This window comes from Genypterus blacodes, unplaced genomic scaffold (genome assembly GCF_046128005.1).
Source record: "Genypterus blacodes isolate CSIRO-AG114 ecotype Tasmania unplaced genomic scaffold, CSIRO-AGI_Gbla_v1 ptg000067l_1, whole genome shotgun sequence".
Lineage (NCBI taxonomy): Eukaryota > Metazoa > Chordata > Actinopteri > Ophidiiformes > Ophidiidae > Genypterus > Genypterus blacodes.
In genome coordinates, this window is record NW_027466879.1 from 4,157,754 (window position 1) to 4,177,549 (window position 19,796).

The 19,796-nt window shown below is 44.5% G+C and overlaps 6 protein-coding genes across 7 annotated transcripts; 2 read left to right on the forward strand and 4 right to left on the reverse strand.

Moving 5' to 3' along the window:
* The first annotated feature begins 1,136 nt into the window (after nt 1-1,136).
* Nucleotides 1,137-4,951, forward strand: LOC143004416 (C3a anaphylatoxin chemotactic receptor). Its single transcript, XM_076155277.1, has 3 exons — nt 1,137-1,208; nt 3,600-3,725; nt 3,899-4,951. The coding sequence occupies exons 2-3, from the start codon at nt 3,627-3,629 to the stop codon at nt 4,841-4,843; spliced, it is 1,044 nt and encodes a 347-aa protein (XP_076011392.1). The 5' UTR covers nt 1,137-1,208; nt 3,600-3,626; the 3' UTR covers nt 4,844-4,951.
* Nucleotides 4,952-5,277: 326 nt separating this feature from the next.
* On the reverse strand, nt 5,278-8,286 carry cenpq (centromere protein Q). The gene is made up of 8 exons (XM_076155278.1): nt 8,074-8,286; nt 7,918-7,972; nt 7,725-7,818; nt 7,568-7,636; nt 7,354-7,483; nt 7,133-7,252; nt 6,552-6,626; nt 5,278-6,240 (listed from the first exon to the last, which is right to left on the reverse strand). The coding sequence occupies exons 1-8, from the start codon at nt 8,185-8,187 to the stop codon at nt 6,082-6,084; spliced, it is 816 nt and encodes a 271-aa protein (XP_076011393.1). The 5' UTR covers nt 8,188-8,286; the 3' UTR covers nt 5,278-6,081.
* A 792-nt stretch (nt 8,287-9,078) lies between these two features.
* On the reverse strand, nt 9,079-11,369 carry mrpl16 (mitochondrial ribosomal protein L16). Its single transcript, XM_076155327.1, has 5 exons — nt 11,142-11,369; nt 10,716-10,787; nt 10,437-10,585; nt 9,840-10,133; nt 9,079-9,516 (listed from the first exon to the last, which is right to left on the reverse strand). The coding sequence occupies exons 1-5, from the start codon at nt 11,209-11,211 to the stop codon at nt 9,322-9,324; spliced, it is 780 nt and encodes a 259-aa protein (XP_076011442.1). The 5' UTR covers nt 11,212-11,369; the 3' UTR covers nt 9,079-9,321.
* Nucleotides 11,370-12,073: 704 nt separating this feature from the next.
* Nucleotides 12,074-13,243, reverse strand: txnl4b (thioredoxin-like 4B). Its single transcript, XM_076155330.1, has 3 exons — nt 13,027-13,243; nt 12,785-12,936; nt 12,074-12,489 (listed from the first exon to the last, which is right to left on the reverse strand). The coding sequence occupies exons 1-3, from the start codon at nt 13,156-13,158 to the stop codon at nt 12,324-12,326; spliced, it is 450 nt and encodes a 149-aa protein (XP_076011445.1). The 5' UTR covers nt 13,159-13,243; the 3' UTR covers nt 12,074-12,323.
* Nucleotides 13,244-13,457: 214 nt separating this feature from the next.
* trmt10c (tRNA methyltransferase 10C, mitochondrial RNase P subunit) lies at nt 13,458-15,248 on the forward strand. The gene has a single exon (XM_076155323.1). The coding sequence runs from the start codon at nt 13,631-13,633 to the stop codon at nt 15,095-15,097; it is 1,467 nt and encodes a 488-aa protein (XP_076011438.1). The 5' UTR covers nt 13,458-13,630; the 3' UTR covers nt 15,098-15,248.
* blzf1 (basic leucine zipper nuclear factor 1) lies at nt 15,218-19,631 on the reverse strand. Of its 2 annotated transcripts, none has more exons than XM_076155325.1 (7): nt 19,344-19,631; nt 18,303-18,371; nt 17,548-17,996; nt 17,243-17,442; nt 16,980-17,108; nt 16,330-16,579; nt 15,218-16,233 (listed from the first exon to the last, which is right to left on the reverse strand). In XM_076155325.1, exons 2-7 carry the CDS (start codon nt 18,319-18,321, stop codon nt 16,048-16,050), a joined length of 1,233 nt encoding a protein of 410 aa, XP_076011440.1. In that variant the 5' UTR covers nt 18,322-18,371; nt 19,344-19,631; the 3' UTR covers nt 15,218-16,047. The 2 variants fall into 2 exon arrangements, with proteins under 2 accessions (XP_076011440.1, XP_076011441.1); XM_076155326.1 differs by having other exon boundaries at nt 19,370-19,389.
* Nucleotides 19,632-19,796: the final 165 nt, after the last annotated feature.

The window sequence follows — 19,796 nt, forward strand, 5'->3', positions numbered from 1 at the left end:
GACCTCCACACTGAATCAACAGATATCCGCTTCCCACCATGAAACTGTTGAAACTTACAGGACGAAATCTTTTGGTCTTTCTTAGTTTAACAAACTTATTTGTTCATCTGCACTTACAGTACATGTTTCTTTTCTTTTTGCTCAGTGCATAAATAGTTTTAAAAGTTTAGCAGCAGCAGCAGCAGCATCACCATGAATTCAGACGTTAAAATGTGTGTGTAGCTGTCAATTAAGGATTTTGTCCCTAAATACTGACTGCAGTGCAAGTAAAACATGAACTTTGCCATTTTGTATGCTGATACAGCTGATCATTACATCAGAGCTCAATTGTATTGTTTCATTATAAAATGAAGTTATCCACATGACACAACTCCTGCTGAGGCTGCTCAAGTTTAGGATGATGTAATGAGGATGATAACAGCATAACTAAACTTAATTCTGTTTGCAATAAGACAAAAACCTTTTTTTGATAATGAGCCACAAAGACGGAACTCAAAGAATTACTCAAAAGAGCAACACTGTCATCTACTGGTCAGAGTTGACATTACATTACATTCATTACATTACATTACGAGCATTTGGCAGACGCTTTTATCCAAAGCGACTTAGTTTGTGAACTTCACTTCCCAGTTCACTCACAGTGTAGCGACTTACATTACATTATATTACCACCCTTCGCAGAGGGGGGAGCAATTGAGGGTTCGGTGCCTTGCTCAGGGGCACCTCGGCAAACCTCCGGTTCTTAAGCGGAAGCTCTACCCACTCGACAACTGCCTCCCTTGCATTTGGCCACTACAGTTTACAGATGCAGTATAGTTCTGTGGGCTTTTCATGTAATCATAAATCCGAATTGAATGTCACATCATCAAATATCAACACTGATAAGAGCTAGCTTACCTTGATTTCATCGTATTTAAATTGGAAAATAGTTTGTGGATCAATTTTTCTTGTTTCTAGAATGTTGCTCAAGCATTCTCTCAATATTTCATGGTGTCAATGTTCAATATTTTGTATTATTGAGTTGTAGCGGATGTACAGAAAGACATAATGCTCAAACGAAGGAGTGTGTGTTGCAATCAGATACAGGAAAGAGAGAGAGAGAGAGAGAGAGAGAGAGAGAGAGAGCGAGAGAGAGTGAGAAGGAGAGGGAGAGAGGGAGGCACTCCTTATTTGCTTCATTTCTCCCTGACACAAGCCAAGCAGCGGAGGTAAGTGACAAACTCTTAAATTCAGCATCCAAACAATGAGAAACAGGCTTCAACATAATCTATAACAGATTTTAAACACAGGTGTTGCCAAAGATTGTGGTTAGTTTGTTTTTTCCTGTCTAAATCAGAACATTATCATTCACCTTCCAATGTCTGCTATCAGTCATTCTGCAATTGCGTGATTGTAGGAGGTGTGTAGATAATCAGGCGTGTTGCATGCCTGGCATGTCAGTCAGCAGCAGGCGAACAGGCCCAGTCTAGAGGCAAAGGGGCACAGAAAAGTGTGGCTCTAGGGGAAACAGTGTACAAATGATGATGACTGCTTAACATTCCCATTCAAAGTACTGCAAGTGTGTGAATGTGAGTTTGTGTGCATGCAAGCATACAAGGGTAGCATGCATATGGAGTGACTGATAAGTTCTGAGCACATCTAATACATTTCCTGAAGTACTTAAGATGGACAAATAAGTTGAACCTGCAGTTCCATGTGGATATGAGTTGAACTCATATCCACATGGCTACTATCCATGATTGAGGACTTGTTAGTTCAGCTCCCATCGGACTGATTTGGCTCTTAGACTTTAACCTCTTCCCTTGCATGGAAACTGTTGACCTCACCATGCATGTCATCCCTCTATACTGTATAGAGAGATCTGTATCTATAGAGTCTATAGATACACAGACTCCTTCTCAGTATAGAACCCAAACTCTGTGAAAGGAGGAAGAACGTGGTTGCATAACGCTGTGCGATGTGGACGTGTGGCAGTGTGTGTGTGTGTGTGTGTGTGTGTGTGTGTGTGTGTGTGTGTGTGTGTGTGTGTGTGTGTGTGTGTGGTTACTACACATCTTGTCCAGCAGTTTAGTGTACATGAATAACATACATGAATACAATTATAACAGAGATAACAATTCCTCCTACCTGTGTTTCTTACATCATAACTTTATCAATTCTTAATTCTTAATTCTTCTTTATGGAGTGCGAGATCGAAAAACCTGTCAGGCAGCCATCTTTCTTGAAATATCCATCATACAATATAGACAGGAAAATTCTCTCGCGGCCCCTCTGCCTAGGCGACCACATATAGTACTCCAGACCAATTAAAAGGAAATTTAACAATCTATGTAAAGTATATCTTAGGCAAATACATATGGAAGCCTCAGAAAATAAAATCAAAACAATGTCCAAATTCGGGCTGGTCGATCCATTGAACCTTCAGATGGACCTTTCCCTAAAAATATATCACACTGCATTCTTTTCAGCATCATCGACTCTTCAACGTAGTGTTGATGATGTGTTGAATCTGAACATCTGATCATCGTGTCCTTGTTCAGAGTCCTTCAGTCCATTCTTCTTTCAGCCTATCTTTCCCCCAATCTTCTTCTGGAAGGAAAGAAAAAACACCAAGTAACTTCTGCAAAAACAACAGTAAATCAAAAACATCAAATATAAATGAATACATGTAATTATTTCAGATTTATTAGAGTCACTTTTTCCTATTTCCCCCCTTTGATTACATCACCCTCTCGTAGAACTACTAACACTCAAAACAAAAATACAAGTGAATGTTAAAATTATACTAGGATTTAATATTCAAAAAGGGATATTCCTCCACCAGTTCACCCTCTATCACCACTTCAGCTTCTATGTCCGTCATCTGTAATAATGGCATCTGAGAATGATCTCCTGGCATTACAACTCCAACCCATCTCAATATCATAGCCTTCGCAAAGGTCAATAACAGCGTACAAAAACAAAACATCACACACAATGATATCAAAAATGCCACCAAAATTTGAGCCATCACTGCTCCCATCGGTCCTAACTTAAACTAGGTTTTATCGGCCCATCTAACATCGCCTCCCAGAGGGCTTTTGTCCAAATCTGCGGCTTTTTCTTTAAATCTTCTTCTCTGTTATTCTGTACTTCTTATTTCTTTATTACTCTCATTCTTTACTCGTCTCTTCTTTACTTTATTTTTAACCAAAAATGACTATTCCTCAAAGTCAACTTTCACCAGTGTCTAATCTACACGTTTTACCGTTAAACAGACGGGCCCAGTCTTTAGTGTAATCTTGGGTTGCGATGATGTGAAGATGAAGGAAGGAAGGATCTCCGCTGACACTGTCTTTGCTTGTGTAATAGGGTTTTATTATACAAAGTACAGCATCATAACAAGCACCATGGAACGCTTGTGAGAGACTCTGCAGCCGGAATGAGTCGCTCCCGAACTCTGACTTTCTGACGTATTTATACAGTTGATTGTCACTCAAGAAAAGACCCGTTCAGTGGATATTGACAAACCACCTGGGACCCCTGTAGATCACAGCAAAATATACCACAGCAGCACTTGTGCATGTTGTTCATTGGTCCTTGATCTGATTTTGTTCCAGCTCATCTCCAGTTTGACATCAACTCCAATGGCGGCTATAAATGGCTCCACCCAAGTTCCCACCAGCTCCAGCTGCACAGACGCACTCAGGGGATTCCAAATGGCAGCCACTCTTCTCATCTTCTTGGTGAGAAAGCTTTGCTGGCTTCTGAGCAATAAACGTTTCACCTGATCTCACAGGGCAGCAAACCCTTACAAGAATTTGTACTGGTTTTTATGGTGGGAGTAAAATTGATGTTTGGGTGCAGAAACACACGTAAGCATCTTCAAAGTGTCTCTGTGTTCTCTCGGTTCCTGCAGGTGGGCGTCCCTCTGAACGGTTTGGTGGTTTGGGCACTAAGCCAAAAGAACAATCGCCAACTGGCCCGGCGTGGCAGCCAGGGGGAGACCCGAGCAGCCAGCAGCTTCCGGGTGTACGTGCTGAATCTGGCCCTGGCTGATCTGGTGCTGCTGCTCCGTACGCCCCTCATGCTGGGCTTCCTTGCTAATAACTGCAGCTGGCCGTTCACCCTGGGCTTCTGTCGCCTCATCATATTCCTGCGAGGCCTGGGCCTGTACGCCTCTGCTTTCCTCCTCTGTGCTGTGGCTCTGGAGCGCTGCCTCTGTCTGCTCAGGCCTGTGTGGGCTCGACTGCGACGCCCCTCCTGGGCTGTTCCTCTGGCCTGTAGCCTCTTATGGTTGGTGGCCACCGTTCTGTCCGTCCCCTACCTCCTCACCGCCACGCTCAAAGACATTAATGGCACATACCTTTGCTTGGAAGATAAGAAGGCCAACATGGGAATGTTCATCACAGAGACCGTGGCAGGTTTCATCTTGCCCCTCCTGGTTTTCTTAGGAAGTAACGTGGCTGTTTTGGTCACGATTAAGCGCACTGTGCCCGCCACACCCACAAACTCCTCCCCTTTTGCCGCCCGCAGGATCCTCAGGTTGTACCAGGTGCTGTTCATCACTATGCTCTTCTTCCTCACCTGCTGGGTACCATATTTTGTGTGTCGGTTCCTCGTGGCCCTGGCTTCAAGGTCGCCTGAGCTGACCTGGCTGAAAACAGATGCAACCACTGGCAAATACATCTCTCTGTTCCTGGTGTACATCAAGAGCGCCCTTAACCCTGTGCTGTACGTGTTTGCTGCCAGAGGCTTAGGCAGCTCCATCCGAGCTTCACTCATCTCCACTATTGAACGACTTTTCAGTGACGACTCCACAGAGTCCATACGAAGGAAGTCCCTGAAACACTCTCAGGTGTAGAGGAGCGGAGGTGAAGCAACCATAGATTTTAAGGTTTTATTTTGATTGATGATCTATTGATTGTAAACATATAAGCTGATCATAAATGCCTTTGCTCCTTTGATAATGTAGAGTGGCCAAAATAAAAGCAAGAAAAGACAGCTGTGTAAACAAAACATTAGGGTTTCAGAGAGGAAAGAAAGTTTGAGTGACATTTGTGGATCTTAGCTGGATCGTAACTCCCTTTAGTCCCTGAACAACTTCCAGCATGAGAGACAGAGGAGCTCCTGCAATTTCTGTAAACTATACAAGAATGCAAATGAGAGCAGAGTGAGTCAAGTAAGATATTTGAACGCACATGTCACGGACACAACATGATGACTTAAGAGGGCAAAAACGCTGCTGTGTGTTGTTACAAGGTGAGGACGGAGTCATAACTGGAATCAAATCATGAGTGATGAATCATCTTGTTTGTGGTGAGCGTGTGGGGACCAGTTTCACATCAGGCCAGAGCCGCCGCACAGCAGCACAGCACGGGGGCCTGAGAGAGGAGACTGAATACAGGACAGCATGGAGAGAGAGAGAGAGAGAGAGAGAGAGAGAGAGAGAGAGAGAGAGAGAGAGAGAGAGAGAGAGAGAGAGAGAGAGAGAGAGAGAGAGAGAGAGAGAGAGAGAGCGACACACACACACACACCGCTGAGGAAATGTGTGTGTGATCGTTATCTCATTGTAGCTGTAATCACACACGGGTCTTCATTAATACTTACATAGATTTATGTTTATTGTCTAAAAGGAAAATGTACAATTTGTTGTTGACAAAGGGATGTAATGTTAGATTGGAGCACTTTAAGTTTGCGAGTTGCCAGTTTAATAGTCGGTTTAATATAATTGAAATGTATATTTACTGTATACGGTGCAAGACACAGTGTTTTGTATTAAAGCGTTTGTTTCAAAGCAGTGATACATTTCCATAGTTTTTCTTTTAAGCATGTTTGATTTTCTTAACATGTTCTTTACAGGAAGAGTGATTGTGACACAGCACTGTTGAACAATGCATGTGTCCACATCACTGTCTGGTCCTGATCACTGGCAGGGCTCAGAGCATTGATGAGGAGGGAAACGTGTTGATTAAGCAACATCGTTCCACGCAATGACATTTCATCCAATGCATACAAACAATTATGAGACAATTATGGGACATGTTCTTCTTTAAACACTTCCCCAGACTTGTGTGAACGTATTTGAACCTTTTTCCTAGGTCACACCACACGGGGGTTGAACAGCTGATGGGCGTACTTGTTTGCTTGCTGAAGCAAGGCCTGGTGATCCCGAGTGGGATCGGATGTCTGCAGGACTTCACCCAGCTTCTCTGCAAAGCTCTCTGCGTCCACGTCTGACAGAACGTCTCTCATCCGAGCCTAGACAAACCAAACGGATTTAGTCAAGGCGTAAAATGTGGGAAAACATAGAACACCACGTTGTTGCTTTGCAGCTACACAAGATACTAATGAATAAGCCACCTCTGCACCTTTCGTAAGACAGATTTCATACTTCTTCAAGACATTGCACAACCACTTCCCATTCTGTGTAAGAGGAACTTCATGTTCACCACATCTTATTCATAAAAAAAAGTGATGAGAACATGAATGCAAATAAGAAAAGAGAGAGTGGCTACTGTGCAACACGATCTAGTCAAGCAGACAGATACTGATTAGATTCTCACACTCACCTCCAATGTTTCCTCATTTTTCCGTCTAGCAAGCGGTGGAAGGTCAAGAACTGCTTGCTCGGGTAACTGGAAGAGCTGTGGGAACGTTTGAAATAACACAGTGACTGCATGTGTGTGGTTCCATCTTATATTTGAGGTAAACATAACAAAAGCTCTTCTTACGCAACTCCTTCCTTTGTAATGTTCATTGAGATCGCACAACATTACAATGAAAGGCAGAAGCTATTGGTGAAACGTCAAATCTGTAAAAACAATGAGGTTTTGTAGAGTAGAGTAAAGAATTGTGTGTCTGTTACACTTCATCTTTCTAATATCCTGTGTGCAGAGAATTCAAGCTTATTTTATCGCTTTATCTTTGCAGGAAGTTTGGTTTTCACACCAGCAATTGCAAATAATTATTGTATGGCTACCATCTGCATGTCAGAACTACCAGGAAACCAACAGGAAGCTACTAGAAGCTACCTCAGCTAACAACAGGAAAGACTACACACACAAATACCACATATTAATAGATTGCAGCACAAAGACACATTGTGACGTTTAAAGCATTTCAAGATTTCAGAGCTTATTGGTGACTTTACCTCAGAGGCCTTCTCCTCTTCATCCTCCAGCTTTTCTCTTAGTTTCCTGCAGTTGTGCTGTAAAGTTGAAATCTGGTCTTCTGTCCTCTCCAGAGCACTGAGGGCAGCACTGAGACTCTCCTGCAAACAACGAGACATCAACAGCCATCAGAGATTAAAGGCATTACTCATTTAATTACATTATTATTGATTATATATTGTAGGTGTCATCAGTCGCTCACCTCCAAGCTGCTCAGACTTTGCTGCCCAGCCAAAGACCTCTGGGCCTCGTCTCTGTGCCGCTGGGACGAAGGCTCCGGGTCGTTCCGTCTCTGCACAGGAACTCTAAGCTGTGCACACTGAGCCAGGAACCTAAAGATTAAAGCTGACAGGTCAATCTATGATTACTATGAAAGCAGGATGGTGCAACGTATCCACACGTATCTTCTTCCCCACCTCTTCTTCACTGTGTCCAGGTGCTCTTGCACGTCTGTCTTACTTGTGTGTCTCAATGCGAGGGTCGATCTGTCCATGCAAAAGGTTGACAACAGCGAAGAACAGTTTAGTTTGAGAGAGAATCCTCCTGAAGCCTGGCTGACAGAGTGACACTTACATTATTGACAGATCCAGGATGTTCTCCAGGGCTACGATGGAGGACCTGGGCATCAAGCCCCACTTCTCCTGGCCTCTCTTTGGAGCTGAGGAGCCTTGATTGACATGGAGGACACAGGGAGCAGAGTGAGATCAGACTGTACTCTTCATCATCTTTACATGATTCTCCTCCTCCTCCTCCTCCTCCTCTTTACCTTTCTCGTCCTGTGCTGGTTCTAGCTTGCTTCTCTTGGCTCTGGGTTCCACTTCCTGGCGTAACCAAACGTAAACAGAGCCACGGGTTGAAAACATGTGATGGACAGTAGTAGCGAGGAGTAGCGAGTTAGCTCCAGACGCTACTTCTCTCTTACCTGAGACTCCTGAGCTTCTTTGCGTGTCTTCTGTTGTGCTTTCGTTTTCCTTTTCGCGTCCGGTACGTTTGGTACGTTTGACGCGTCCCGGTTTGATCCGCGTTTGGGCTTCATAACGTTTGGATAAGCTAACGTAACCTTAAATGTGACGCTACAATCGCTAAACAGGACACGTTTGTTGTTGTAGCTCAGTTGTTTTGGTCGAATTGGTTTGGCGCTACAAGTTTCAAACAGAGCGATATGCGCATGCGTGGTTATCATGGGTCCGTGCACCCCGGAGGTCTGCTTCTCAGGTTGTTAGTAACGTTTGTTATGAAGATTCCAATGTGTTATAATGCTATTTTCTAAAGATAACTGCCAGTGACTAAGGCTACTTTTATTTTATGGTGCTTAACATAAAATACCAAAAAATAACCTGAAATTCAAGAGAGCTACAGTACACACAGAGATTTACTGCTGGTATGACTTCATTACTATCAATAGGAATAGTCGAATACAATGTGTTTGTGTTGACCTTTGACTTATTTGAAAACGTGAAAAAGTCATGCAAAGGGTAATCTCAACATTTCCTAACTTCTCAAATGCAAAGCACATTTTCTTCTTGCATATTTAGCTCTTTGGTTACACATTTAAAAAAGTATTCCAATTTTCCACTGGTGGTGTTAATCAGGTCAAGAGGACTGTGATGAAAGACGAATGGGAGGATCAATAACTCAGAGACGTGTGTGTGTATGAACTATGTGCAACATGTCTGAACAGTTTCCGGAAAGATATGAGCCTGGATTCCTGTCGGTGGTGAAACATCGTTTACATGATCTGTGATTAGATCTGCAGTCTGTCCGTTTACCTCAGGCCTTTTTATTTGATGGTGCCTGATTTAAAACATGAAACAAAGTAAACTTAGCAGCTATAACAGCTAAAACAACAAAACAATGCCAAAAGGAAAAGCAAACCTTCCAAATCAATACGTGACACAAGCTCATTTCTTTTAAATCGAATGAAAAATCCCAAATTGCACTTGATAATGCAGTTTATTTATTTTGAGCAAAAAAGGAATACACAATATCCCTTTAAAGATAATGTCATTTACTTACAGGTTTGAGTAAAAAATCATGACACATAACAACCGAAACTCTGTGTAATCTGAACATCATGGAGGATGTGTGTGAGTGTGTGTGTGTGTGTGTGTGTGTGTGTGTGTGTGTGTGTGTGTGTGTGTGTGTGAGTGTGACAGTGTGTCCATGTGGCTCATCGCACCCTTCCTGGGATGTGGAATTTCCCCGTGAAGCGTCCGTGGTGGTGCAGGTCAAAGGGGCTGAGGACCCTCCTGATGCCCAGCATGTTGCCATGGGCGATCTGCTTGAAGGTCCATGGATTCTGGTTGTTCTGCTCCATATCAGCCTCATTCTGCTGCATGGCTGCAAAGCTTTCTCTGCTCATCACCTGGGCGGAAGCAAGACAGGAAGAATCAAGAGATGCAGGAGTCAGATGATAAATACCAGTATATCCTCTCAGTCAGATCATTTGATAATGCTTCAAACAGAACAGAAATTTAGAGGTAAAACCGCCAACAGCAAATCTAAAGTCTCTAGTGTTCTGTTATGATATTGTAAATGTTTCTTCACAGTAAGCGAGCACTCTGGATCCTCTCAGCAAAGATTTGAAGGTGAGCTGGTTTGTCAAATGTGAAAACGGCCTTTTTTGCAGACAAGGTGAAGCATATTGTATATACATATATATACAGTGTGTGTATGTTTGTGTGGCACCTTGGCAGGGAACGGCAGCTTCTTCGCCACTTCAATCATGATGTGTTCCACCTCCTTGAACTCCACCTTTCCGCCCACCTCCACAACAAAGCGGCCGTAGCGGACAGGCGTGACGTAGTGGTCGATGGCTCCTTTGCCTCCGCCCATACGCTGCCCCAGGCCTTTACGTGTGATGGGCTTATACGGGGCGTTGATGCGCCAGCGGGCGAACGTGGTCCGCGAATCCATCTTGCGGCTGAACGTCAGACGCATCATCTCTATGTGGCCCCAGTGCAGGTAGCCACCTCCCATCGCCTGACAAACACACACACACAGGAATCATCTGACACGTCCTGTTCACTCAAACACACAGAGTACTTCAAGGTCATGGCATACATTTGGTATAAGAGGAAGGTTAACAGTTAGAGATGCAACACGATAGGTGAGTGTGTGTGCATGTGATGATCATAATGTTGTATTCAATATCATTATAACAAACTGATGACTTGATTCTTTGGAGGCGTCAGAAGGAACATAAACGTGTGGTAAAGGCCAAAGCAACTACTTTCTTTTTTGATTGAGCTTCTCATCATTGGAACACAGATCTGAAGCGCTCACCACGATGGCGTACTGTCCTGTGGTGAAGGCGTTGGCTGCCTGGGCTGGACCCTGAATGTCTCGCAGTTTCTTCATCTCTTTTTTGGCCTTCTTAAAATTGGGCACCTTGTTGAGAAATTTCAGTTTGGGTTTCTCTGGCATCACCACATCTTCAGGGGACAACAACACAACACACACACAAACAGTAAAAGGCAAAGTGTTTTGTTGTGGTAGACAGTTGTTGAGCTTTAACCTGGAACCCTTAATACTTAGAATAGAAGACAAGCAGCTTCATCTTACCGCTGTAGTCTGGAGGGATTTCATGTGTCTTCATTCCAGAAACCAGAATCCTCAGGTGGCTATGCAAAGCGCCTGTGACACACACACACACACACACACACACACACACACACACACACACACACACACACAGGTATTACAACTTCCATCATTACACTTCAACCCACATGTACTTCACATGTACCATGTTGCTGTTGATAGAAGCTACAACTTGCTGGGCACCGGATGTTGTGATAACATGCTGTGATAAACTGTCACAAATGGGTCAAATGTGGTCTTACAAGCATTTTCGAGAAGGGAAGTTGTCACAGTGAGAATATACCGTAAACTTCTTTACATAAACCTTCATTTTGACACGTTGAAAGCTCATCGCCCTTGTTTGAGGATGAAACTTGGTCCTACATGTTTAATCTACGCTAACGTTACCTTGATGGAGGACCTGGTTTCTACAAATGCCCGTTAGTCCGCCGACAGCAGCCTTCAGAAAGGACATCATGGTGTTTATCGTACAAAGTCCCCCGACACGCCGAACCGTCACCTCCTGTGGCCCGTGTTACAGCATTTCCGACAGTAAATAAACTGTTAAACACGTTCTACAAGGTCGCTGCCATTGCTAAGCGGATGTGCTACCGGCAGAAACAATCCAATTCCGGTCCGGTTTTTTCAGAATAAGGGCGTTGTTTTCCCCAGCACACATACAGTAAAGAACGCGCCTGTTAGCCATGTGGAGTGTACATAGCGTGTGCGTGTGTGTGTGCGTGACCCCGCGTCGTTTCGAGAGCATTCAGAAGGAAACCATCATTTTACCACTTAGTGCAATACTGAGTCTGATGTGGAAACAAATAATATGTGACTGTTTATTTTGAATCATCTTATCAGAGTTCTTTTGTCTTCGCAATCCAGTTTGCTGACAGGACCAACTCTCTGTATGCAGTCTGGATCAGAGAGAAATGGACACGTTGACAGCTCATCATCATGGACTTGTGATACTAGTGTGGAGTCCAGTGTGCGTGTGGAAATACAGATTTAGTGTCAAAGGGACGGCCAAACCCACAAAATGTTCTACACAGACGGTCATTTAAGTCTGGCACCAGGCTTGCAACAGAAGCGATTGCAGCCACATTATTAACACCAAGACCAGACCAAGTGTCAACAAGTTCTCCTTTATGCTGTTGCAATGATGCAGACTGTGGGAACATGAGCTTTATGTTTATTTTGTTTGATATGAAACTGAAAATGTCAATAGTTTTGTCATAAATTCAAATACTGAATAATAAAGCCAGTTAAACATTTCACACATTGGCGTACAGATCATTTGGCTCCAAAGAATAAAGAGTACAAGATTTATATATAGAATATAGGATTTTTAATAAATTAAAATTTAAGGGCCCAATACTGCTTGTGATGTCTCACATACAAAAATGAAAACATAAACAAGATTACAATCCGCTGGGTCTGTGACACCAAGAGAATCTTTCTAAATATAAAAAACACCTCAAACATTTTCTCATTGCCCAATAGTCTGTTGTTGTTGGTTAATCAACCAATAGTGGCACGACTCTGTTACAGATCAATATGATCGACAGTCACATTGTGGAGGAGGAGGTCCTAAATCCCATGGTAGAGCAGATCATATTTGGGAACATTCTGAGGGTCTATGGGACTCTGGACGATCATCTTCCCCCGCATGGCTCCCCTGTATATGACCTCGATCAGATCCCTGAAGTCCTGCTTGGTCTTGAAGCTGCCGACAAACTTAGTGTGATCAGGTGAGCTGAAAGAGACAAAGGGGGCCACAGGTTCAGACTAAAGACCTGCAGCACAAGATCAGAAAGCTTGGATCTTCTTTTTTCTGTCCTTCTTATGGTTGGTTGGACAGAGCTGGGATCTTCATTTAACGATGTCATTTATTTGAACATTTATGTTTGTTTCCTTAAAAAGTGCTGCATTAACTTCAATGGTTAAAGCAATACAGCTTGGAGAATAAACGTGTGTATATCATTATTATTCATTATTTATAGTGATCAGCTGTATCAGATGTGATATGACGAGATAACAACATGTCTCACCCATAGTCCACCTTCATGTGCTGCCCGTTAAAGAAGAAGACGGTGGAGGGGATGAAGCTGATGTCGAAGTATCTGCGGTAGACCGGAACTTTGTCCACATCCACGATATAGACCGAAGCCATGTTGCTCAGGTCGTGGGCGGTTTTTGACAACTACAACACACAGACAGACAGTTTACGACATTAACAGGTGACTTACTTTAGTGCTGCTACGTCGTCATAACAACAACGTCATATACGTACAATTTCATCCAGCTGGAGGCAAATAGAGTCTTCGTCTCTTCCAAACCGCAGAACTACAACTTTCTCTGCTACACATTTTATGACTTCGTCTATGTCTTTTTTACACGACAGTTTGGGCAGAAACAGGCTCATTTTAAACCGTAACACACACAAATGATTGGATGTTATTATCGGAACAGGCCGTTTTGCTTCACCGGCGGAAATACCGAGAACCTAGTTACGGTCCGACGCTGTAAAAGCGTCCGTCTGGGAACTAGCCATGCGTCTGAAACGTCGAATTATAATATATCTCCCCCTTTTTTTTTTTACCGAATTAGGTGCATTCGATGGTAATATAATAACAATGGTCAAATTTAAGTCAGTGAAGTTATAAATATAAATGTTAAAGTTTAATCAAATAAGTTTATTCTCGACAAGTAGTTTGGTTTCACTACGACGCAATATAATGTGACACCGTGCAACAACGTGACCTTCCTCCGAGCATGGACGCTTAATCACGTCAATATTGGGGCCTCATGGAGGGAATTCTGCGCGTCGTTGGTGGATTTCGTGGTGATTGAGGATAAACCACGTCGGCTTAAATCCTGGAAATTAATCAACCGCGATGTTACGACTCTTCGCTGCTCAGGTTGTGAGTGATCTGAGGAGATGCAGCCCTGTTGTGGTTTGCAGTGTCACCAGGGGGAAAGTGAGGGACGGTGTGTGTCCGTTCTCCTCTCACCGCACCCCGGCTCACCACTTACACACTGGGAACACAGTGAGGAAAGAATCCACTCAGACAAAGACAGAGCCCAGAGAGAAGACTATAGATCTGGACAAATGGAAACATGTGATGAGATCCCAAGCTACAGTGGAGAAGCAACAAATTGACGATGATGGTGATGATGATGATGAGGAGGAGGATGAGGAAGCCAAAGCAGAAGATGCAACAATCCGAGGAGCAGGAGGGGCCGGTCCCACCCTGGAGGCAACCCGGGAACTGGTAACGATGTGGCGTTACGCTGGAAAGATGGTACCTGAGGGGATCACAGACGAGGAGCTCCAGATACTTTCAGATCTCACCACCAAGTCCGGTAAGAAGAAATACCTGAAGTTTCTGGCCATCAGGGAGGGCCACAAGAAGTCCCGGAAGAAGAAGCAGCAACAGAAGACAGCGGAGAAGGTAGCCATGTTGGAGAAAGGGGAACTTGAGACTGAAGGGGACAATCAGAGAGAAAAGGAAACAAAATGTACATTCCTCATGAAATTCTGGGATAGTTCCCTGAACAAGCTGCTGGCCTGGAGGAGCGCCCAGGCTATGTTGTTTGGACAGCCTTTGATCTTTGACATGAGCTACGAGTCCAACATGTCCAGGCGTGAAGTCGAGAACACGGTGACCCAGCTGCTGCAGTTGGAAGGGGCGAACCGCAGGGCCGTTGATCCCTTCCACCTTCACTTCTGCAACCTCCAGCCAGACAGCGCCTACATGCGAGAGCTGCTCAAACGCTACGGAGCCGAGACCTGGGACCAACTGCTCATCACCACCACCGACCGCCAGCACGTTGACCTTTTCCCCCGGGAACGCCTCGTGTACCTCACTGCAGACTCCCCCAACGTTCTCCGCTCCTTTGACCGCTCCAAGGTCTACATCATCGGTGCCCTGGTGGACAGGTCCATCCAGTCAGGCTTGTCCCTGGCAAACGCCAAGCGCCTGAAGCTCACCACGGCACGCCTGCCGCTGAATGAGTTTCTCCACTGGGACATGGGTGCCAAAAATCTGACGCTGGACCAGATGTTGAGCATCATGCAGACTCTGAAGGAAACCGGGAACTGGGAGGAGGCACTGCAGTTTGTGCCTAAGAGGAAGCATGTTGGGTTTGTCCAACCTCAGACTCCGAGACAGTTTTTTAACAAGGACAAAAGACTCACACAGGCGAGACCTGGACAGGTTAGTGACAGGTCCTTAAGATCTGGGGACAGCAACAGCGGCAGGACGTTTAGAAGTGGAGACCAAAGGATGAACTCATTTAAAGGCAAGATGGAGGGGAAAACCACTGCAAGTAGACAAAAGATGTGGTGGGAGGCTGAATGAGTTCAAACAAATGTTTACAAGCTGCACTGTCTGAGGATGTGACCAATAGTAATGATTAAATGTATTGAGTTGCCATCAGTGTGTGTTAAAGTACAGCTACAATCAAGACAAGATGAAATATTTCAGAAGGCAGAATTCTTTTATTTTGATTCCACATGTTTCTCTTCCTCTGCTTTGGTTTCCTAGTCATTTCTACTGTCGCCACTACCATCATGCAAATCAAATCAACCCAAATAAAAACATAACAAACCCTCCCTTGCAAGTGGCGTCCTGGCAGGTGTATAAATCCCTAAAATGGGACATGAATGACATCAATGAAAAATAAATTCACAGCATAACCGTTAAGAAAATACTCTTAAGTTAAACTTGTCTGTGTGGAAACTTAACTTAGGGATTTCAGAGTCAAACAATGTTACTGCATCATAGACTTGTGCATTATCAAACATGATCAACGCATAATATACAATTTAAGCAGAGAATGTACAAAATATCTTAATACTTGTTTAAAAACATGATAGCACCATCAAACAGGAATGAAATCTCATCGTACTCATCAGTGTTTGTGCAAGTGTCTGGTTAGATCAAGACCCAGACTGTCCTGCTGGATCATAACCATTATGACTTACTGACAGTTATGAATACTGGAGAAGATAAATACACTCGTGCAACACACTCGTCTAAATGTTCAAGTCTTCACAGCAAAACACAGTCACAGTGTCTGTCCACTGTAACACTGACTGGTCTCAGCCTCAACATGACCAAGCGGGAAAATCCGTTTTTGAAATGTGTCTGCATGACGGTGATTCCTGAAAACGATGACCCCGATTTTAAACATCAGGTCAAAAAAATATTTAAAGTATTGTCAGGAAATACAAAGTCAAAACAATCATCAAAACCACCCAGAATGCACTTGTGATGGCGTCTCAGCGTGGGGTGAAGCGGTGTGGCTGCTACAGCACCAGGATGTCGCCGCTGCAGCGCTCGCAGCAGTTAAAAGTAATGTTCTCATAGCGCGTGTACGGGTGGAACCTGCCGATGCTCTTCTTATTGGTCAGGAAGCTCGAGGAGGAGGAGTCACCGAGGGAAGGGTCTGCATCATCATCAGAGCAGGATATCGGATCTAAAATCTTCAGCACCTAAAGTGGAAAGAGGGAAGAAGTATAAACCTTTGGCTCTTAGGTTAAGTATACAAGAACAGATAAACATCCTCGGGTGTAAAGATGAGACTGCACCTTCTCAGCCATCTTCTCAGCTGGTGTGTTGCATAACTGCTCAGCTGTTGTGCTGCCGCTCTTCATCGTGGTGCTGCTGCTGCTGCTGCTGATGCCGGCGCTGTTGTTGTCGCCCAGCAGGTGGGAGTTGATGGCGTCTGCCAGCTTGTGATTAGCCGCTGCCAGCTCGCCCGTGCTGAGCGGCTGTGCGCTGGGATAGTAGGTCTGCTGCCTGCCCCACTGCAGAGACACCAGCAGCTGCTCCAGAGACCTGACAACAGCAGCACACACACGTCACACATCTGGACCAACACTGGATTTTTCTCTCACCAAAGATAACATTTAAGTGTCCAGGGAGCTCTGGCAGACACAAACACACCTACACATTGTTGTTTAATAATTTAAATTGGGATATGAAACGATTTTGGGAGGAGTGCAGTTGTTTACTTTTCACACCTTAACAGAGGGATTTTACACTCAAACACAGATTAAGTGCAGCTTTGCCCTGCAAACTATGATGACACATTATCCATTATGAGCAACTACTATTACTATAACAACCCCAACATGTAGAGTCATATCAGCTTATGAAATATGTGAGTGATGATATTTATGGATAACCTTTGTACTTGATGTAGTAATACTAGCTGGGGTGTGTGATGTGATGATACCTGTGAGTGACCATCATGTCCCTGGAGAACTCCTCCCTCTCTGACAGCAGGTCCTGGATCGCTCCTTGGGCTTCTCTGGTTTGGCGCTGCAGAGCTGCTCTGGCATTGGTCAGCTCCTCTGCCATGACCCTGAGGAGACCACATTGATCCAGCCGCTTACTCAACAGTCCTGACAGACACCTGCCCCTATAACCCTCTAATATACATCTCCCACAGCTTTTCCTTCCTCTACACCCACAGTTGTCACTACACTGACTCCTTACCTGCTGGCCAGGAACTTGCTCCTCCAAACGTCACACTGGATGCTCATACGCTCCAGCTGCTCGGCCGTGTGTGCCAGATTCCGACCCAGGGCTTCGTTCTCCAGGATCAGCTGGTTCTTCTCCCGTGACAGACGCTCAAAGTGGTACTGGAGGTCATCGCCCACTGAAGCCACCAGCAGCTTCTTGAGTTCACGGTTAACCTGGCACATGGCACGAATACAAGTTACAGAGATGTCCATGTCTGCATGCGTCCTGTTTATATGTACTTGTATCTGTAATATCCACAGAAACTCTACACGCCTTACCTCTGTCTGCACACGGAGCTGATTGGAAAGACCTTCCTTGTCTTGCAGCAGCCTGCGCTCAGAGTTCTGCAGCTTCTTCAACTCTCCTCTCCAGTCCTCCACCAGAGGCAGCGGAGGAGTGACTTGCTCCTCGGCGTGCTGCCCCGCCTCTCCTTTCCCTTCGCCAGCCACTACGCGTCCTCTCCGGCTGATGGCGGCGCGCGGAACGACGATCCGCACAGCCTCCACCTCTGTGCAGGCCTCTCGACTCACCTTGCCGAGGTGCAACACGCCGAGAGGCTGGGGAGCGGGGCGGGGCGCTTTGGGGCTGCGTTTGGGGCTGGCCACCTTGAGGAGGGGGACCGCAGGCGATGCTGGTGACAGTGTGTCCGTGATAACCTCCAGGACGGTCGGAGGTTTGTCAGTTTCCATGCCATCACCAGGGCCTCTGACTGCCACATGGGCAGAATCTGGAGGAAGACAAAACACATTCTGATGTTCATGGTTGTTGCATGGGAGTTAATAACATCACAGGTGTAATTTTGCGACCAGAACCTCAATCTAGAACAACAGGGACTGAAATTGACTCAAGAGAAAAAAAATGAGTTGCCTTTAAGTCACATTAACCTCAGAAAAAAGGGGAAGGAAGAAAAAGGCAAATAAGCTGTCTGAGGCTCGTCTCACCCAGACAGTTTTATCAAGACATGGAATCAATATGGTGCAACTAACAGAACAGGAAGGACATGTTGGAGATGTTTGATGAACGCAGCACATACTTCTCACAGCAGCTGTCATAGTGGTGAGTTCAGGAAATGTTGGTCGTTGAGGTAACGGCCAGGGTTGTCCTATGGTGAAGGAAAAGGAGTTGTTAAAATCTTTACAGTGGCAGAAATCTTCATTTAAAAGGCATCTCCAGGAGTTGAGCATCCGTCTAACATTACAAGATTCATATGTGTCAGGAAGCAGTGTGAAATAATCTCTTGTTCTAAATTAAGCAAATTCCATAATGAGCTGCATAAGCAGGTGTGTTTTGGTGTGGTGGCTGCGAGTGTCAATATAAGAACTGAACTGCAATGCAAACAGGAAAAGGTGAATCATAGATGGACAAACACACTCCTGCATGAATGGATCCCTTCATGCCCCGTCACAAGGTCCAGACTCTGACTGGCTCGTTCTACAACACTAACTCTCTTCATTCTGACCCACTATGCTTAGCTTTAGCAGAAGATGTCCAACAACTGGATGTCAATGAATAATCACGGCAGAAATGATAGTGATTAATTGTTAAAAATACAGAAATAAATAAATTGTGTTTGTTTGAGGCTACTTGCTTATCATCAGTGTCGGTATTTAAATGGAAATCCAATCGATCCATTCAAATAAGTTATCACTGTGCCTCTGGAAGTTCAGATAGCACCATAATCAATCAGGCTAATGCAACAATCGATTAACCGTCGATTATTATTCCAAAAACCTTATCAAGTCTATTTTAAACTCCTCTAATCTAAAACATAATATAATCTCGTCCCCGTGGTTGACAAAAAGAAATGTTTATGTTTGTGTCTACGGCGCAGCGTGTTAATCAAAGGTCAGGGCGAACAACTGAGATTTTATCTTTACTGGTAAACACAGACGATCCTGGCAGGCTAGTGGCTAGGCTAGTAGTTTAAAGAGCAGACGGCGGAGATAACTGCCACTCAACGGCACGTTATGTAGCTACAATTACGTATGGCTACCCAACTATATACGACTATATTTTGCGGTCAATATTGCACTAAAATTTCAAATTAAAACAAGAAATAAGGCATCGTTCATACCGTTTAACAACAAGCTCCCTCCTTACCCGACAACCCGCAGAAAGCAGCTGATCTGTGTGACCGGATACTGTTGGCCTGTTGTTAGTGTAGCCGGGTAATTTTTCCCCGAGTTTAGTCTGACAAACTTTTTTACCGCCTAATTATCAATAACCAGTTTCCTTCACAGGCTTTGTTACCCCCAAGCCAAATCAATGGACTTGGTTCCAACATTCATGAGTTATAATATAATATACAGTTTGCTCGTACATTTGGTTGCTGGAGTTTGCGGAGGTACGCAAGCCGGCAGAGCTCTCACCCTGTCAAACAACACGCAGGGCATTTTTTCTCGCGTCAGTGTCCCCAAAGCTGATCTGTAGTCAGCCGGCGGGTTATTGTAACAACATTTTAAACTAAAAGCGATGTTCAGAATCTGATTGGAGACCAGTATGTGGATACTACCCACATATTACTGTG

Excerpts from the sequence above, each read along its gene's own strand:
- LOC143004416 (XM_076155277.1), top strand. The coding sequence starts at position 3,627 with ATGGCGGCTATAAATGGCTCCACCCAAGTTCCCACCAGCTCCAGCTGC. Across the intron at positions 3,726-3,898 it reads CCACTCTTCTCATCTTCTTG|GTGGGCGTCCCTCTGAACGG; the intron begins GTGAGAAAGCTT and ends CGGTTCCTGCAG.
- cenpq (XM_076155278.1), bottom strand. The coding sequence starts at position 8,187 with ATGAAGCCCAAACGCGGATCAAACCGGGACGCGTCAAACGTACCAAAC. Across the intron at positions 7,637-7,724 it reads ATCCTGGATCTGTCAATAAT|ATCGACCCTCGCATTGAGAC; the intron begins GTAAGTGTCACT and ends TTGCATGGACAG. Across the intron at positions 6,627-7,132 it reads AAGAGGAGAAGGCCTCTGAG|CTCTTCCAGTTACCCGAGCA; the intron begins GTAAAGTCACCA and ends ACGTTCCCACAG.
- mrpl16 (XM_076155327.1), bottom strand. The coding sequence starts at position 11,211 with ATGATGTCCTTTCTGAAGGCTGCTGTCGGCGGACTAACGGGCATTTGT. Across the intron at positions 10,788-11,141 it reads AAACCAGGTCCTCCATCAAG|GCGCTTTGCATAGCCACCTG; the intron begins GTAACGTTAGCG and ends TGTGTGTCACAG. Across the intron at positions 9,517-9,839 it reads AGCTGCCGTTCCCTGCCAAG|GTGATGAGCAGAGAAAGCTT; the intron begins GTGCCACACAAA and ends GCTTCCGCCCAG.
- txnl4b (XM_076155330.1), bottom strand. The coding sequence starts at position 13,158 with ATGAGCCTGTTTCTGCCCAAACTGTCGTGTAAAAAAGACATAGACGAA. Across the intron at positions 12,937-13,026 it reads GCCTCCAGCTGGATGAAATT|TTGTCAAAAACCGCCCACGA; the intron begins GTACGTATATGA and ends TGTGTGTTGTAG. Across the intron at positions 12,490-12,784 it reads CACATGAAGGTGGACTATGG|CTCACCTGATCACACTAAGT; the intron begins GTGAGACATGTT and ends TGTCTCTTTCAG.
- trmt10c (XM_076155323.1), top strand. The coding sequence starts at position 13,631 with ATGTTACGACTCTTCGCTGCTCAGGTTGTGAGTGATCTGAGGAGATGC.
- blzf1 (XM_076155325.1), bottom strand. Across the intron at positions 17,443-17,547 it reads AGCTCCGTGTGCAGACAGAG|GTTAACCGTGAACTCAAGAA; the intron begins GTAAGGCGTGTA and ends GCCATGTGCCAG. Across the intron at positions 16,234-16,329 it reads CTGAGAAGATGGCTGAGAAG|GTGCTGAAGATTTTAGATCC; the intron begins GTGCAGTCTCAT and ends TTTCCACTTTAG.